This window comes from Prinia subflava, chromosome 3 (genome assembly GCF_021018805.1).
Source record: "Prinia subflava isolate CZ2003 ecotype Zambia chromosome 3, Cam_Psub_1.2, whole genome shotgun sequence".
Taxonomy (NCBI): Eukaryota; Metazoa; Chordata; class Aves; order Passeriformes; family Cisticolidae; genus Prinia; species Prinia subflava.
Window position 1 is genome coordinate 83,848,174 of NC_086249.1, and position 19,928 is coordinate 83,868,101.

At 35.9% G+C, this 19,928-nt stretch overlaps 1 protein-coding gene across 1 annotated transcript in view; it reads right to left on the minus strand.

Moving 5' to 3' along the window:
- MYO16 (myosin XVI) overlaps nt 1–19,928 on the minus strand; it is a 359,373-nt gene that overhangs the window by 86,411 nt on the left and 253,034 nt on the right. Inside the window, exons 21-23 of the mRNA XM_063392794.1 lie at nt 17,881–17,953; nt 8,349–8,501; nt 7,587–7,787 (exon numbers count right to left, since the gene is read on the minus strand). Coding sequence (XP_063248864.1) covers nt 7,587–7,787; nt 8,349–8,501; nt 17,881–17,953 — 427 coding nt within the window. The remainder of the gene's footprint in view (nt 1–7,586; nt 7,788–8,348; nt 8,502–17,880; nt 17,954–19,928) is intronic.

Sequence of the window (19,928 nt, forward strand, 5' to 3'; positions counted from 1 at the left end):
GATATTAATGGGAACTTAGAATACAGTTTGGTTTCATTTACCTTGAGACCATGTTTCTATCTAAAGCCTTCTTTAATTTTTTGTATTGGATCTATATCCTAAACCCCTTAGGTGTTTGGGGAAATTTTATCCTTGTACATTTAATAAAGCCATAAATATATAATTAAGATTAGTAACACTAATCAGTGCATTAATTTTCCGTTGGGTCATTCAACAATTATGCAATGCTATCTTGCTCACAAAAGAAATTATGTGACTTGGACGTGTATAATCTGTTAGACTGAGTAATTGTCAAATGATGCAATTACTACAGCATCTGACATGAACAAGGTATAACAAGAGAATTATGGTTCTTTTCCATGACAGATGCAATGTTATGTATTTTCTAATTGCATTTCCTAAGAACATACAACACTGTTAGCAAACTATTAGAATACTTTAAGTATACTATTAAAAGCTTTTAGTGTGCTCAACATAAATGTTGTGCCATACTGGTCCATAAAAGGTAATTAACAGAACTGATATGACGAATCCATAATGCCTGTTCCTAATTAAGTGTCTTGGGCTTTGACTAAATTAGAAGAAGAGATTTAGTATTGGTGGGAAGAATAGGTAAGTACAGCAGTGGGAGATACTATATTATGATTAACTGCCTATATGGAAACAGGGAGAAGTTTCAGTATTCATGCTGCTGTAATACATCACAAACTTCTAGAACTATATTCGTAAGACATATTTCATATCACATAAAATAGATAAAAGTTAGGAGACTTCCCTATTATAAAGAAATTGCTAATGCTCTAAACAATTTTCCCATAGACTTGCTAAATTAATTCACCGCCTAAAGACATGAAAACTCACTCAGTGAAATGACACTCTAGGGTTCCATAGTCTTTGCCAGTACTACAAAATAGAAAAAGAAATAAGTCCTCTTACAGCTGCCAATTTTTCTGATTTAATCTTGCCTTCATCAGAGATGGCAAACTACATGCCACCTAAAGCACATACATTTCCCTCAGTTTTCTTCCACTTTGTAAAATAAACCTGGCCCAAACTCTGCACTGGTTGGCACTCAAGCACAGTGGATAGTCATTCTGGGGAGACAAAAACCAAGCAAATATTGTATGCTTTAGACAGGAAATGTGCACTCACTTAGATAATGGGTCCAGTATTGTAAAACATACTCCTTATTGTCACTTCTATTTATCACAGTTTGCTTTATCTTGCTTTGTATGATGACTTTTTGGGTTAGACAGTATGCAAACCTGTATGTCTGCATTGGCCAAAGGAAACAAGACCTTTATATAGTGTCTGAATAGCTGAACAATAATTATTAGAAAAAAAAAAAAAAAAAAGAGGTGCACTAGATTTTATTTTATTATAAGAAATTAAAACAAAATGGACTTGGATTTGTTTTTCTTCTAAATTTCAGTTCATAAAGAAAGAGAGCTTAACATAAGTAATAATGGGTATGGCCAAATATTCATCTAGTCCTGAATATTTAGGGAAAGCTATTGAGGATTATTTCCACTCTGCCAGGCACCAGTTCCCTTCTCAGCTTTCAGAGCTTTGCCCATGAAGGCACTCTCATCCTGCAGGCTGTATCTCACCTCTGTGTTTAGTATCTCTTGGCTCACATTTCCTCCTCAAATCTCTGTTTCCAGATCTCATTAACAATTCCAGTATCCTTTAAGACTCTGTGTCAAGGAGTCTCACTAATTAGTAAGTATGAGAAAAAAAACCCAACCCTTAATTTTATTTGTTTTGAACCTGTTTCCTGCTTGTTTAAGTTAGCATAGCTGGTTTTAATACCATAAGAACTACCAGATACAAGTAAGAGGTAAAACACCCAGGAAACAGGAGACTCACCAGACATGCACAGACCTGACTTTGGGAACTGCATATTCCTCTTATCTTTTTACATATTCTTGCCTCTTTGCTTCATTAATTATCTTCATGCCAGAAAATCAGAAGACTGTATGTATTTCTTCTGAACTAAAGCGTCCTCTCTCACAACATCCGACTTGCTTAAGGGATTTTCTCCAAGTTTATTGGATATCCCAATATACTTTATCAACAGGACTACCTTTACACATAGTTTTTGTCAATTCCTTGAAATACTCTTCTTTTTTTGGTAAATAATTTTCATATCTTCTGATAGGGGAAAAAAAAAGGACTCCTGGTTAATGATAGATTTGGCAGAAACCCTAAAACAAGCTAGGAAAATGCCACCTGGGATATTAAGAACAATTTGGCTACATTCCCATTTAAAAATGAAAATTTTACTATTTTAATATCAAAATGTAACTCAGAAACTCAGTTTTGCCTGTGTTGCAAATTTTAGTTATTAAAAACAATTAGTTCATGTAGCAAAAGAGAAAATTTTGAGAACATGTCCAAGGACAATTTAGTGCACAGAGAGGAATTTGTAGTTGCTCATTTTCTGCCAGTACTTGAATGTGAGTGATATGCTTGCATGTACAATTTTTTAAGGATCACTGGGTTTATCAACCTCCCAAAACAAGTCTTGTAAAGTAATAAGTGAACTAAATAATTTTATAGTCTGTCAAGTCTTATTCTAACACTGTGACAGAACAGCATTTTGAAAGAAGAGAGTATTTAGAAACAAAATAGATGGGTAGGGGAAAGTGTTTATCATTTTCTTCAGTAAGTGAAAATCCCAAATTTTCACTTAAAGACTACTTAAAGAAAGAAAGAGGGAAAGGGAGAAAAAGCAAGACTGTCTTGCTTGTGTGAAAACCAGTATCTATGTCAAGTAGTTTTTGTAGGCCTTGGTACAGTTTAAATTAGATTGATTTGATTGTTGTGTCTGGGGATTCAGCCTGGGGAAAAAATAACAAAAATGAAAGCATCCTTATTGATTAATCCACCTCCTTTTGTCTTCTGATTTAGAGGTTCAGTTTCAGAGTCTGCCTGGGATATACAAGGCATTTCAGAGGAGACTTCCTTGGTGAAGATGAGCTGAGAGATATTTTTGATGTGCAGGTAGCTGAGAAATGAAAGACATTGATCTGCACTTAAAGGAACATTATGTGCAGTGGTTTATAGAGCAAAGAAGTTATCTTCAAGTCTGGTCACTTTATTACAGTATGAAAAGTGAAAACAGTGGCAAGGTAAACAGTGATGAGGGCCTTATCTCATTTGTAAATTCAAGTTTAGTTTAAACAGCAGAAACTTTAAATTATGATAATGTAATATTTGGATCACATGAACAATGTGGCAAATAGCTAAGTATCTCAAATACTGGTATGTTAAATACCACTATTAGGTAAAGCTGTGTCTCTTGGCACCATGCTAAGACAATATATTTCTGATTTACTGATATGTTAATTCTTCCACAAAATTTAAAAAAAAAAAGAACTTTGAGTCCTTGAGAAAGTTCAATGATGGAAATTTTATTCTTCAAAAATCATGGCTATTGATATGTCCAACAGTTCAAAGATATAATTTCATGTGAAGTCCTTCCTTAAGTGAGAGCTCACAATGTAAATATTAATAATCAATAAATGAACCTAGAAATTCAGTATTACAGATCCTTAAGACAAGTTTAGCTGATGGTCAGATGCACCCACAAAACACTTTGCTACCTCAAGGCAAGCTTGCAAGGTGTAGCATGTGCCTATTCCCCCACAGTCAGTCTCTGTGAGAAGCATCTCAATATACCCATAGTCATATCAGGCATCCGAAACAAAACAAAGACCCAGATGAGCAGAAATTTTCTGGAAGAAATCAGACTGCCAGCATTCAGAGAAATGTGCTGAACAAACTGCAGATAAAGCCTTTCACTAGGATTACTTTTTTTTTTTTTAGTCATAACCCCCTAAATCATTCTCCTCTACCTTCTGTCTGAACAAAACAGATAAGCTTTTTGTCTTGCAGCACTCAGATACCAAGACATTAAACAGCTCTTAGAAAAGACTCATAATGTGTCAAGGCATTGTAGGATTCTGTTCAGCTGTAAAATTAAAACCAGAAGATAAAGTAAAATACTTGATATGATAAAGTACTGATGCTCACAGTGGCCTTTGCTAAGCATGTGTTCATGTGTGTTCACAAGCAATATATCATGTTGCCCATGCAGAAAAAGACAGATTTAATCTTGTTCAGGAATAATAGCAAGATTCAAAAGAAATGAGGCAAAAATAATTTTCTCTCTTCCACTGGATCATTCTGTCACATTTGTGTAAAATTCATTCTCAGATTTCACTAAAATATCTGACCCCTGTGCTGATTTCTTCCATGTGCAGAAGTTAAATTGTGCATATTGTTTCTCTTTCTTCCCTCCAAAACAGACAAGAAAATAAGAAAAAATCCAAGATCTCTCAGAATGGTATCATACATGCAGACTTCCTTGAAGTATTGATTCAGACAAAAAATTAACTATGGATTCCAAATTATTTGGATTTCTTTCCCCCCTTACATGCTACTTTGAGCCTCTGGTGCATTCTTTGCCTCAATTCAACATCGTGCTTTTTTTCTTTTACTTCTGACCCATTTTTTCTTCTTTTTTTCTCTCAGTACTTCTTTTTCTGGGATAGTTTAAGGCTCATTATGCTTGGATCAATAATACAGCATATTTAATAAAATATGCTGTATTTTATAATTTTAATAAATTTAATTTTAATAAAATTTAATAAATTTTAATATTTTAATAAAATAAAAAAAAGTTGCTGAGCATGAAACTTAAAGGAACGGGCAACACCTCCCAATTCATGACACACTCAGTTAAAAAAGACTTGATAGCAGAAGAAAAGATCATTTTTCTACCTGTATCCTGAGAAAATTTCACCAAATATGAACATATTAGGGGCCTTTAAGACTGCATGGACACACCTGTATCAGCTGTAATTATCTCAGAATATAAAGCTAGATATATCACTTTTGCTTACAAAATATTGTCTGTCGATCTCAGTTAAATATGAAAAAGTAGGTCTTATCAGTGAGGAACTATTTTTAATAACTGCATTTTCCAGTTTAACTGCACTTCTTATTTGCTAAAATAGCTACTGCAAGTGTCTGAGTAAAGAAATGAACCTAATTCATTCTGGACTTTGACCTACATCCATACACTACTGATGAAAAGAAGCCTAAATTACAAGGGTTGTAAGTGGTTCATACCAGAGCCAATATAGAATATTTGCTTTATTCTAACACAGAGTCTGCTGGATTCAGTGTGACTTCCTCCTCAACTGCCAGCCTAGACACCTGAGCATAAATGATTAACACTAGAAATGAAGACTTACATGTTTGATTACCTGTCACAATTTACTGGTAATTCTTTCTCAACCCTCTGGGTCTGATTCATCTTTCAGTTATATTCATGTAAATACAGAGAAGCTTTACCAAGTTAAAGGAGTAAAAATCAGTGAAAAATTGTGTTGACAATAAAATTAAGGTCCCTTGTTTTAAATTTGGAGAGCTCTGAAGGCAACAATGAAGGGTAAGATTGTTTTATACTTCACTTACATTAGACCCATTTAATTGATATCAGACTATAAAAATGGGTCTCAAAACCTGCCAAACTTTATTGATACTTTATATGTGAAATGCTTATTTTTGAGTGCCAATAAATCCTGATATACTTAAAAGCCTCATCCTTTAAAAATTTTCATAAATCTTATATCACCAATGACTTCTATAAAGAGCTACTAAAGGTAGTAATAGCACAATCTAAAGAGCAACATCAGCAGTTTCAAAATCTGAGGTTTTCATATTCAGGTTCTCAGCCTATGAAAACATACTAGTCTTGGAATAAACTCAATTTGTGTCATTTAGTTCAGACACACTATCATCAAAGTTTTATATAACCCATATCATGAAACACTGGCAATTTCAGTCTATGATAGCTAGATAACAGTCCCACAAGATACCAAAACCACAAGTGTCTGTAAGTATTCAGCTCAATTACTACTAAAGCAAGGAGAGTTAGGCAGCTGCAAGAGGACTTCTCTGTTTTGGCAGGGCTAAGCCTGTTGTAAGGATGCAAAGAGCAACCTTACTAGAATAGTTCCTTGGCCAATGTAAATCAAAGGATCTCCACTGACTTCAAAAGAATGTGTGGATTTACATTACTTGGAGAGCTGTCTATTTGTTCATGCTTTTAGATTAAATGTCATTACTATTATTAGGAAAAGGTCAAACCAAGTGTGTCTATGTTATAAAACAAAAATCTAAACAACCATGCAAGACTAAAACACGTTAATTAAACGTGTCCTTTCTAACACTCACAGTTTAACTTTCAGAACTAGGCACCTGAAACATTGGTCTTAACAAATCTTCTGAATGTTTCTTTGGAGAATAAGGCAAAAGCTTATTTAATTTTGAAGAAATCTGCTTATTATTCTGGTTGTGATTTTAATGTAGATGCCTTGCTGCTGCTTCCATGTCGAGTTTTGCAGTGTGGAACCTTTTTGAGCTCTTATGATAAATTTGTATAAACAGAATGGTATTTTTAATGCCATTAAGAAAAGTTTATAAATTAAATTAGAGATCTGAAGTTCATGTTCAGTTCTTTATTCCATCACTTGAAGTCCTGGTAAGTTTTAGAAAATCTTGGTTGTACTGTTATCTAACCACTGTGTGCCCACATTCCTACTGACAAGTCCCAATAGTGGAGGTATTCAAACCACTTAACTTTGGCAAATAATTTGATTCTAAGTAGGCCTTGTGATGAAAGAAGAACCTACAGGGAGTTATTCAGAGTATTTGGGTTAGGAACTTAGGCACTACTCAAACAGTCTTTTCCATAATGACCACATTTCTATCACTGGGCAGGAACAAATTTGCTTGCGTCAAAACACAACTCAGGACTTCCATCAGCTTCATTTCCAAATAGGGAGCCAAAAAATAGATCTGTCTCTATTTATAGCACTGTCAGACTATAAAAAAAGTACTATCCCTTTAAACACATCTAACTTGCTTGCTTTCGGTTGTACATGACTGTGAGGACAATGTGAAAATGAAATATTGGAAAGGAAAGGGTAAGAAGCCTATTTAAAGAACTGATTACACTATTCCCGTGAACACTGCAGGCAGGGGAATAAAAAAATATTAAACTAATTTTACAGTCATGCTGAAAGACATTGAGTATGTTCTGGGGTTTCTGTAGGAAAAAAAATATTATGACTACTACCAGAAAAAGTGGGGGTTTTGTTTTCGATTTTTTTACCAGATTCATGGTGGTAACCCAGGTACCTACATAGATAGCAGAGGAGCTACAGGGAACCTGTGTGGTTCTGGAACCACATCTGTATGTGAAGTGAAGCCAACTGAAATGACATTAAACATTTATGCTGAGGGATCTGAATCACTCCCTTCTACATTAAATGCTTACATGGAAGACATAATTTAGGAGCCAGAACTAGGTAGCCCATATCCTGTATGCTGTGATGTAAGTTACACATTTCATACACTAGATATGGCATTGAGATTCTGAATTGTCCTCTGAAAATTTATCACTTGACAGTGAAATACTATTTGTAGCCAGGAGTTGGAGAAGCCATGTAAAATTTTGTTTTGTTAACGTTTTTCATTAACTGTATGTAAATGATATTCAAACAACTTACCCTCCCAGCATAATGCATAACAGTGAAGGTGGAGCCCAGATCCTTTGGGGCAAGGTTACCATTTCCATCTTTTGTGGAGGAATAGACTGTAGTTGTATCTGATGTATCCAGGTAAGACTGAATGCGTTTAGAAAGACTCTGTTCCAATGACCAAACAGATTGGCTTTCTTCATCCAGCATTGACAAAAAGCCTGATGGTTTCTGAAATGAAAAATAGATTTTTCTCATTTAATACAGGAGCAATAGAATTTCAGTTTTTCCTTGTAGAGTAACGCAGCTTTTAACTTAGTAAACAGAGGCATATATCACCTCAAAAAACAGGAAAATAAAAAAGATTAAAATATTTTGGTAAGTGTTCAAGGCTGGTTCTTCTATAGGAAATGTAGGGGACAGTATTTCAGTTGCCAACAATGACCACTCTTGACGATCTGTTAGAAACTGACTGTGTTACTTGCTTATTAAAACTTGTCCAGAACCTAGCTCCAGGCACTAAAGAAACAGTCAGGCTCCCGAGAGAGCCCCGCCAGTCCCACGGGGCACAGCCACCATGCCATGCAGACACTACACGTGAACCGCGACAGGCACGGAGCTGCTGCAGCATCTCCCTCAGCCCTGCTCTGCTCCAGGCTCTGTGAGCCACTGAGCTCTGGCCTCTTTGACCCATGGTCCTGTCTGAACATTCACAGATTGGAAAACGCAGCAAAAGTTTGTATTAGCCAAACATGCACAGACTGTGTATAAACATACGGGTCTGGAAAGTACCTGAAAGAAAAAATCCAAGACTGCAGTATGGTTACCAGGAGAATACACTGTTTCCATGGAAACCCCCTCTTGTACACATTCTGCTTGCTCTTGTAGGAAAAGCACTTCATTGATGTACTGGTGTATCTTCTCATTGGTCATGTTGACACACAGCTATTGTAAAATGAAGAAAAAATGAGTATTAGAGGTTTACTGGATAATTCATCGATGTAGGTTTAATTGCATGTCTAATACTGAATTTGAAGAAATGTCAATCCAAAATATAGTATCTCTTGGTAGACCAAAGATTTAGGAAGACCTTTGAGAAATTTAGATTTTAACAACTATTACTATTAAATTGGGAATACAGAGTTTTCTGCCTGCACAGTTCATTGTGAATTCCACATAAGAGTTATCAAATATCAGCATTATCAAATACAGTAGAACTTTACACTAATTCCATTGAATGAAGAGGGTTAACTCTACATATAAATTGGTAAATTTAATATTCTTCTGCATTTTATATTCAGGAAGATTACACAAATATAATGTGCTTTAAAAAAAACCTAAAAACCCTACATATTTGTTTAACATCCTGAGTTTGTAGTTAGTTCAGTGCTAACAAAGACAAAAGTCTATTTCCACATAGAGTGGCACTGAAGTCTAAAGCAGTCTCTAAAGACCTCATTGTGTTTTACCAAAACATATAAAACACCTAGTAGATGCTGCTCTCCATTTTACACATATTCTAAGGGATGGAAGAAAATGGTGTTTTATAGAAAACGTCAACATTTGGAGAGAAAAGTAGTGTAGAAGCTTCTAAAATATTTTCTTTGATTAACTTATAGGATGTAAAACTAAACAGATTCACAGAAATCTGATTTCAGTTAAAAACAGGTGGGAATCATATCAGCTTATTTGTGTGCTTTTGTATTTTATTCAAAGCTCACCTGATAAAATAAGTAAATATTTAATAACCTTTTGGAATGAATGTTTTCATCTTTTTTTACATCAAAGTGGAAATTTTAGTTGAAAATTTGAAAACCTCCTCCTATGCTACATTGACTATGACTAAGAAATGAAGAAAACAGAAACTCCTGAAAGGTGTAAGAACACTTAATATGAGGAATGATACAAGGAATTCCTGCATGCATTTTTTTTCAGTCTAAACTAGTCACATATTTGTGTTGGCCAGCCATTAACTATATCTTCTGTGAATAAAGTGTGTAAAAGCAATTCTACCATCAAGCCATACTAAAAGGTATGAAAGATTTAGATCAATCCTAAAATGACATGGCTTAACATCCAGATGAGGGAAGAGAACCCAAGTAATGTGTAAGAGTTGCCTGAATTTTCCATTAACACCTCCTATTAGTACAGGCAACTTGTACTTGCTATACAATAAAATAGACTAGTGTGAAAACCAGTAAGATGAAATGCGACAAAGCCCATTTTGCAACCAAATGTCTATTAACTGTATTAATGCATGACAGTGCCAACAAAAGACAGCCTAGAATAAACCAATATTTCTTTAAAGTGGGATTTATAAAAATTAGGATTGTTATCTTATTTTATTAACAATAGAAGTGTACAACTGACTTCCAGTATTTACTTATTTTATCTAAAAGACAGCTTTTTTAACTCTGTGGCAGGCAAAATGTGCTTTACTGATCACTTCTGGAATTCTAATTACAAAATCTTTCCAGGAGCTTGTTAACATTATTTTATAAGGCAGACAAGCTTACACTTTGCAGAATATGGTAAAGCCTTAAAATGATGCATGCCTTACATATCTTTATTTGCAGATGACTTATTTAGAGAACCAGGTCATTCAACTTTTCAAAGGTGTATTTTACAATAGGAAAAGCTGTCAAAATACCTATAAACTCAAGCTTACTTTTTATCATGAGCCAATCTCTTAAAATGCATTAAAAAAAAGTATTTGAGAGCCTGACTATGCAGCAAAATTATTGAACTACACAAAATTTAAGAAGGAAAGAATGTGTCTTAGACACATCTTACAAAGATCTGATAAACAACATTGGGTTTAAGTAGCAAAAATAAAATGAACAGTACTTTGTTAGAACATTCATACATAGCATGATTAGATGGTAAAGAAAAAACCAAATTTTTAAATTCTACCGAGCAGAGTATTATGGGGTGCTTCTTAGCAACACAGGCAACATTGCCACCCAGAGTGGCAGACTTGCCACAGTGCCACTAAGATACTGCAGAGCAGAGCAGAAAGCACCTCAAGCACTTGTACAAAGTGCAAACTGCTCCAAAGCTGCTCTCTAGAGCAGCGGCTGAGAGAACAGCCCTGCAGAACGAGAACCAGGACACCAGCCAGGGGCTGCTGGAAAGCAACACATTCTGATCGGATCTTTCTCCATTTCAATGTCTTATAAAACCTGCTGGGAAAAGGTAATAAAACAAAGGTTTCAAATTAAAAGCTTGGCACAGGCTGACATAATAGTTAAAGCAGCTGAAATGCAGAAACGGGATGAATATGAACTAAACTAGCTTTGTAAACCCAAATTCTTTTGCTTCATGTCTTGCAATTATTATATAAAACTATGTGCTTTCTGTCCAAAGATTTGAAAAGTTCATAGAACCACATTTTTTAAACATATGGTTAACTGTACTCATATAAATTAGAGGGAAATATAATAGTAATTTAAAAACAACAACAACAACAACAAAATCAAATAGATTTTCACCTAAAACAAATATTTGGGGAATACCTTTAAGAACCATATTTACTTTACCTAGCAGCATTACTCAACATTACCTATGGTACTTTTTTGTCATTAAACATTGTTGAACTTGATATGCATCTCATGGGCTCCATATTATGTCTTCTAAGTATTACTCTTTCTACCAATCTTTTTTACATTAACTCACTATCACATCTCAGTGCAAAAAAATACACCATATATTTGTCCATCTTCTTTAAGAAGTCCTTTTAGAATATTACTAGAAGAAAAATATTCTTGTTAAAGTATTAAAAAAAACCCAACCCAACAAAAAAAACCTAAACAAAAAAACTCATAACTTGCACAAGTATCCCATTTGTAGATTTTGGAAAATAATATAGTGGCATTTGGCAATAACAGTAAGTATTCATCACATTAGACAGAGTTAGCTTGATCTCTCTTCTTTCACCACATTTGATCAGTTAGTATCATTAAGTACATTCCAAATTAAAATTTAGGGCTCTGAAGACAGAAAACCACCCATGACTAATGAAATTATCCTGCTCTTCACTCTATTCAATTTTATTTGAAAAAGGCATTACCAAGGAAGGAAATTGGTCATGCAGAAAGATTAACTCTCCCAAGGAATGTGTATTCAGAGCATGGAGTAAAGCTTCCAGCTGTCATTTCAACACCTCTATCAGGCCCTAATTTATGGGTCAAGATGATGAAGTTACAATGTCAAATTTAACCTGCAAGGAAGTGCCCTAGCATTTCTCAAAAATGTAGTTTCTAAGATAATGAAAAACAGAATCATCTTATTTCTGAGGTTGGACTCAGAAAATATTTTTAAACCTAAGCTTAACACTCACTTATTTTTCAGAAGGATCTTCAATGCTTTTCCCCTTTGTATCTGCTACCCAAACACTTCAACATCCTTTTCTTCATGTATAGTACCCATTGGAATATTTCTAAGGAACTGATAACAAAACCAGAACCATTATATTTTTTCGTTTTTTTAGGGCTAATAGGATCTAAGACAGATTTCTTGTTCTCCATGCAGCTCCAACACAAATTCAGACTCTGTTAGAAGATCTTTAATTCAGTGGGACTCTGTGTCATCTCTGGGATGAGTTGCTTATCTGTTGTCCTCAAATAACATAAAAGAGACCCCAGTGCTATGGTAAAACTTTGCTAAAGGTCGCTGGCACCTGAGAAGCCTTCTGCTTCAGTGCAGAGGGTCTGAAACACCCCTCAAAAAAGGGACAATTTCAATACAAAGTGGAACAGTCCTACCGGTTTTTGTACATATGAAAGTATTAAACAAACAAGCTAACAAAAAAAACATGGTAACAACAATCTTTCCCTGAAAGAATTTGGAATTGTTCTGAAACTGAAATACTTCTAAATTATTTTTTCACTCACAATGCTGGCCAGAAACTAAGTACTATGGGATAAAAAAGGGTGCTACTGTGGAAAACTAAGATGTCAATTTAATGTTGTTGTGTAGTATTTTATCAATCAATCACAAACTGAATTGAGCTGGGAATCTCAATTTGAGATAAATTATTTTATTTTTGGCTACAAAATTTCTACTGTAAAAGAATAATAATAATAACAATAAAAAATGTCAGGTATATGATAAGCCAGCTTTAAAGTCACGTAACACTGTGTTTAGAGTGGCTGATTGGAACACTGGATAGGTAACAGTGCCCTGCATAAATGGAAAGAAATGTGTGCACTGGGAAGAAGACCAAAGAGACTAAGAGGGGAGAGGGAGGAGTACACTCTGACAGAGGCCATAAAGAGTATAAGATCCTCAGGAAGTGGACTGAGGAAGAAAGCAAAACACAGGATCTCCAGTCCCCTGAGGGAAGGAACAGACTTTTACAGCCCTTCTCAGCTTTTCCTGAGGCCCCCACCCAGTCCTTGCTGATGGGCCCAGTCCCAGGTGATGCCATGGCACTGCCAGCTTCCAGCCCTTTCCCCAGCTGCCTGTGAGAGGGTCCCAGCCCTGCCTGGCTGCTTGCCATGTCAGGGCTCCCGATGGGCACTGTCACTGGCCCTGGCTCTGTCCACCTTGCCCCAGGGATGCTGCCCATCAGGGAGGGCATGGCCATCCTCTGGGTCCTCCTGTTGCCTGGCTCCCTGGTGCCAAGGATCAGCTGGTTTTTGCTGCTCCACAACAAGGTTGTTAAAACCTTCCTGTGCATGGAGGCTAGCAAGACTGTGACTTAAAAATACCATGTCATGTTTCCTTGTTAAAGACTGAATTAACATGGTAGGCACTTTCCACCATCCCACGGGGAGTAAGGAATACTCCAGCACTGGGAACTGCAATGGAAGGTTCTGCATTAAGTCCCTACCTAGCAACAGATCTCAGTGTGCCCCAGCTGCTGCCTATTCCACAGAGGGACACAGGACCCTCCTTCTATGCTCTGCGCAGGCAAAACCAAAGAAATTGATTTCTTCTGTGTAAAACAAAATCTTGAAATACTCTTTCAGACTGTCCAAATGTAAATACCTGTGTGACCTCCCACCTATCATCACCAAGACTGCAATGACTGCAGAAAAGTTACATCATGTACCTTTTTTTCCTATTCACATCCCTCTGTCCTCAAAATAGGCAACATGACCTTACATTTGGACAGCTAGAAGCAGTCTGATGGCTGAGACAGTGCCATTTAATGTAAAATAATCTGTTATGGTTGTCTTGGCTAGGAAATGTTATATGACAAAAATGTAGTGTCAGCAGAGTTAATCATAGAAACAACATGCTGAGACGTTAAAATCTACCACACCTAATAATAAACGTAGGTGAAAATTCCAACACAGCTGGGTTCTATGACTTCCTCTGCTTCACCACAGTGACTGAGGTAGAGTTCTGAGTGGGGCAGGCAATGCTCTCTGCTCTCAGAGCCAGCTGGCTCCTGTTGCAGGAGATGTGCTGCACAGAGCTGCCATGGAAGCTGCCATGGAAGCTGTGCCTCTCTCAGGGCTCTACTGCATCACACAGATAACATGCACGTACTTTAATGGGTATGGAGTTGAATGGGAGTCAAGAGACACTTGACTGTTCCAGTGACCTGCAGTACTTATTTAGATAAATCACTTATATTTCCTATAAAAAGAATAATAAAAACTTAAGAGACCTACAGACGTAAAACACCATGCAAGAGCTAAAGACATAATTCAGCAAGAACTAAATACTCAAATTTCTCATTTGAATTATATATCAGACAGAAAAAACTACTAGCGTCCATTTAACTTTATTGCATTATTATTCTTTATGATGAATCTGCAACTACAGACTTCCATTTCAGTAGAAAGACCTGACTTTCTGCAGGGGGAAGAAAAGATACTCTTACTCCTGTAATGTCTGGTTCTTCTGCTAAAATACAATTTTTGTAGAAACAGCTGGGGGAAAAAGGTACAGACAACTATCCATCCTGCTTATTGTTTGTTATATTCACTGGTTATGAGTTTGTGGTCAAAAATAAACTATCATAAGTATGAAGGTTGTAGCATTCCTTGACTGTACTATTTGGAGTTGCGCTGTGAAGGAGCCATAAATAAGATCTAACCTAGTTTTAAATTCTATTAGAAGAGAAGAAGACATCTTCTAATTTTAAAGGGATAAACTGTAAACAAATACAGTCTCAAATAGGGAAGCCAGAGAAAACATTGAATTAACACTGGAAACTCAATTGATATTTTTGGTAGAGCACTCGTATTTCCTGAAATGACCACAAAATGAAGGCCATTTCTCTACCGAATAGGAAAGAGAAATTGTGCTCACTTCTGACCATGTATCAGTGTGGTTGTATACAAAGCTCTTCTGGCACAGCAGGTATGAAGCTGCTCCAGGAAAATGCTGTTCCCAAGCTAATGATCACTGCTAGGAAGTGATTGTAAATTGTTATTAGGGTGAGCTAAAAGTGTACTGTAGTCATTTACCATAGCTCAGCTGATGAGCAGTAAAAGCAGTAACTCACTGAGTCCTGGTAATTCAGAGCTTTCAGTCTTTATTGAGAAATGACTCCTTCAGACTCTGGCTTTTAAAAACAGTGTTGCCTGCCTTTCAGCTTTTCAATTTCATACCAAAAATCAAAACCCTCCTCACTATTGCTTATTCCACACTTATTTGCTTTTATTTTAGAATTACATGTCCCATTTTTGCTCTTATATCACACATGTTCTATACAAATAAAGGCTTACCAATACTCACCAAGTACAAGGAAAACTGAACACTTAATTAATAATGTTTTTTAACTTCTAATGCCATCTTGTTTACAATGATCTGTAAAAGTTTTCTCTCTCCAAGCTGTCAGCCACATTGTTTTGTCTGCAGAATTGATCAGATTCTTGGTGTAGGCATAATTCATCTTATTTTTCTAGTCCTTTGACAGCTGTTTTCCTTTGCATTGCTTATGAGTTGTTCCTAGACCAATTCTTCATTTGACTTTGATATTTCAATACTCTAATGCCTTGTCATTCCAAAATATACACTGAAGTAAATGAGTTATTCTATCCGGTTTATCCATCTCTGTTTGCCTGAACCATCTTCAAACACAGTTTATTAGAACTGACATGTGATTTTCTATCTTATTGCTCTCTTAATTATGATATTAAACTGTCTATCTACTGGCCTGATACAAAGCACCAGAAAAATTCACAGAGCTACTTTGACTGTCCCCAGTTCTGGACTATCAGGAGGTTTCAATTTTTATTGAAAACAGTCACAATTTTTTTCCAAGAAAGCAGGACAACAGATATCACAAACAATGCCTTATCCTACACTAATTTGAAAAACAAAAAGGTTCATTTTCCCTAAAACTACTTTTCTAACGACATTCTAAAATATGCTTATCTAAATGTGATTAAAAAATAATTTTTATGGCCCCACTACTGTCTGGCTGTAACATTCAATGCATTCTGCAATCACAGGCCTTGACACCAGGCATGTTTGCAGACATGATGCAATGTTTTGCATGAGGACCCTATCGAGGCTAACAAGACTGTTTATTGTTAGGGTTAATGAGCCCAGGCAGCACTCTGAACTAGACTAGACTGCTAGACAGCTCCAGCTCTGAAGTTCAGGCTGTTTGGGGTAAGTCTGCACGATTAGCATGTACCACATGGAGATACTCTTCACTGATACTACAACCTACCACTTCAGGAATCAGATATGGTAATTAAATTACGGGATCATGTAAAAAACCCTCACTTCTGCTTTGTCTTTTCAGGAATGCAGTTAAATAGCTTCTGAGATAACGACTCAGAATATTACTTAATATTATTCAATAAAATGCATTCAGTCCAGGTGGAGGGACAGAATGTGTCTCTTGAAATATATTTATTTAGGAAAAATAAAACAGAAATGCTAATATGACTTTGAAATGATCATGTTTGCTACACAGAAATAAGAAAATAAATTCCTTTTTACTCATTTTTCTTAGATTTTGTGTTTTCTCTTCAAGTATCCTTTGCAGTTATTAAGCAGAAAAATACTTACCCCAGAAAATAGAATTCATGGTATTTCATGATGTCTATTGCAGATCTTTTATGAGTTTCATGACAAAAAAAAATGCAGAACAGGGTCAAAGGAAAATAACCAGTAAGTCCAAGATGAACCCCTCTCTTTTGAGAAGCATTTAAATTGCATAGCATTCTTCATACTTATTAGTCAGGAGGCTTATGGATTTTTTTTATTTCATATACTCAGTTTGTTAAAATGTTTTTAATTTTTCACTTTATATTTTCCCCTGAAGGTGGGATCACAATAAGTAAATGACTAAGAATATTGGTGCACATCAATAGTCTTAAATCCAGCAAATGTTCAAGCAAGGTAGAACTGTAACAGCAAAAATAATTTTGTGAGAGGGAAACTGGAATTTTTAAATTGCCTTCTTACACGCTCTTTAGAAGGTACAGGTAAACCTGTGGTGTTCTTTCAAACAGCTGGAAACTGCAATGTAAACATGTTATACAAGCTGAGCTGATGTGGCTCTGTGACTTCTGTTTCACTAGAAAGAGGAACCTGAGCCATGAAACAATGGACTGACTGGGACTAAGGGGCCAATCCCAATTTCAAACAATAACAAGCCCTTTGTTGCTGCTGATGCCCTCTCGATTCTTTTCCATGCTTTGATTTTTTGTTCTATGCTTTGATTTTCTTCTGCTGCATTGCAGAATGAATGAACAACTGAACAACAACTTAAACACCTCTGAGTGTGCTCTGTAGTCACTAATGCTTTCTGAAATACGTAATTCACAAGAGCTCTGGTGTACAGTGATTAATGTTAAAGGTAGGCAAACATCTTAGAAACAGTTTGAAATTTAAAAGGATTTTAAAGCATTAAGTGACATAAATTTCAATTTATTTTCCATGGATGTAATTCAATTTTATGAAAAGTCACATATTGCAAAGTCACACAGAGGTGAATCTGCCAGTAAGGCACTTAGCATAATGTACCATTTTTATTTTATTTTTTCTCCAAGGCATCTGAAGACCTTTTGATCTTTCTTCCAATTCAGTATATTGTCCTTCTACTCACTGATCTAGTTGAAGTATAAATACCACAAGCATGAAAACAAACAACACTATTTCCCTCAGATTGTCTTTCAGTGCTAACACTACCCCTCTTCAAATTCACAATAGATATTTACTAGATTATTTTAAAATTGTCAACAACTGTACAAAACACACAATATAATTCATACACATATAGGTATAATGGAAAAAAATATTTTAAGAGAAAATTTTCACCTTCCTGTATATTTGTATTCTGATCAAAACTGGTTAATTAGAGAAACAACAACAGGTACAGTAAATTCAGCAAAGCATCCACACTTGCCTGTTCGAAAGTATTCTTTTGAAATTCTTCAAATCCAAAAATATCTAATACTCCAATTTCAAACACCTGGTCACTGGGGAAAAAAGAGATATTACAGATAATAAGAATTCAAGCAAGTGAATAATACATCTGTTGTTTCTGACAGAAGTATTTCTGCTCTAGGACAAAAGCAGGCTGTATTTCAAAAACATGGAAGAAATACACAAACAGATCATGTACAGAACAGAATCAAAATTCTACTTACAACCCATTATACTGAACAGAAATTAAAAAAAAATAGGGTTCAAGACTGCTTTAGCAGCTATGCTACAAAACTAAATTTGAAAAAGAAGGAAAAAAAATTTAGCTTCCTAAAGTCCTAAAGTTTCTAAGGATATAGGTACCCATTTTCTGACATCATAGATAATAATTTCAGGGATGTTATCCTTTCCCATTTATATTACTTTGGCAGCCAGAATTGTTTCTACAGAATGTGCTTCAAGGGAAACTTGTTAAGCACAAGTCCTCTCTGTGTCAGCATCCAGTAGAATTTCTGGGTTCAGGCTGCCCAAGAGGTTACATGCCCCAGGGGAAAGACCATCAGGAGTCAGTCCTGAAGGAGGTAGATGTTTCTTCTCTGTATAAACAAAAGAGTAGTTGTTCACGCTGCATCTAATTTGTTGTGTGTCAGGGGACACACAGTCAGGGAAGGGATTTTATTGTGTCCAGGTGGAAGAGTGGAAGGATCAGGGTAAAGCAGTCATTGGATTTGGACACAAGAAATGGGAAAAGGACAGAGGTGTTACTATTCTGTATTTGGGACAGAGTCATTGTAAGCCTGCTCTGGAGAGGAAACTAAATTCACTGTAGTGAGCAAAATTAATATTTGGGGATATTCTGCTGCCTACTTTGCAACAATAATATTTCAGGCTGCTCGTTCTGAGATCCTTCCATATTTGTTTTTCTCCATATTCCAAGTTTCCTCTGTGTCTAACTCTCTGTGCATACCAGACTATAGATGTAAAGGAGAAAAGGTGAACCACTGTTGAAGTACATGAATATAGTTCCATTGCAGTCATTGTAACCCCTACCATGCCATTAGATGAGGATCCAGCCCTCAAAATAAATTCCTATATAGCAAACAAACAAAGTAAAATCATTTGAAAAAAATGCAGACTACAAAGCAGCTGGGAAAAACAATTCTCAGGGGCAAGCAGAGCCTTTTTCAGAAATCATGCCCAAGAAGTTTGTCTTCATTTCAAAAGCACACTAGTTCAATGCACTGCTGATTGTCACAGGACTAGCTGTGTGCGTAAATGTCAGACATAGATTGTTACATAATAAATCTAGTCCAGAATGGCTTTGTTGGGCAGGGGAGGTTATCGAGAGGTCGATTAGCCTCCAAGGGAACTTCTACAAGAAAAAGCATAAAGCTATATCACCACCTCTATCTCTAGCATGAATGCAATTTAAATTGGGTTTTCAAATGTAAGCCTCATTCACAACCGCTCCTGATTAGAGGTGGAGGGGTGTAAATTCCTTGTCAGAACAAGTTTTCAACAAAATCTGTCCATTTATAGAAAGAAAGAAAAAAATAAATGTTTAAAAATAAACTACCTCAGAGCAACAAATATTGAAAATCTAGAATTATTGTGTTATTTAAATGTGCTTTAAAAAAAAAGATAAGCTTGACATTTCAGAATACTTGATAGGTTTCCTTTCCTTTCCTTTCCTTTCCTTTCCTTTCCTTTCCTTTCCTTTCCTTTCCTTTCCTTTCCTTTCCTTTCCTTTCCTTTCCTTTCCTTTCCTTTCCTTTCCTTTCCTTTCCTTTCCTTTCCTTTCCTTTCCTTTCCTTTCCTTTCCTTTCCTTTCCTTTCCTTTCCTTTCCTTTCCTTTCCTTTCCTTTCCTTTCCTTTCCTTTCCTTTTCCTTTCCTTTCCTTTCCTTTCCTTTCCTTTCCTTTCCTTTCCTTTCCTTTCCTTTCCTTTCCTTTCCTTTCCTTTCCTTTCCTTTCCTTTCCTTTCCTTTCCTTTCCTTTCCTTTCCTTTCCTTATTTATACGTAGCCTTAC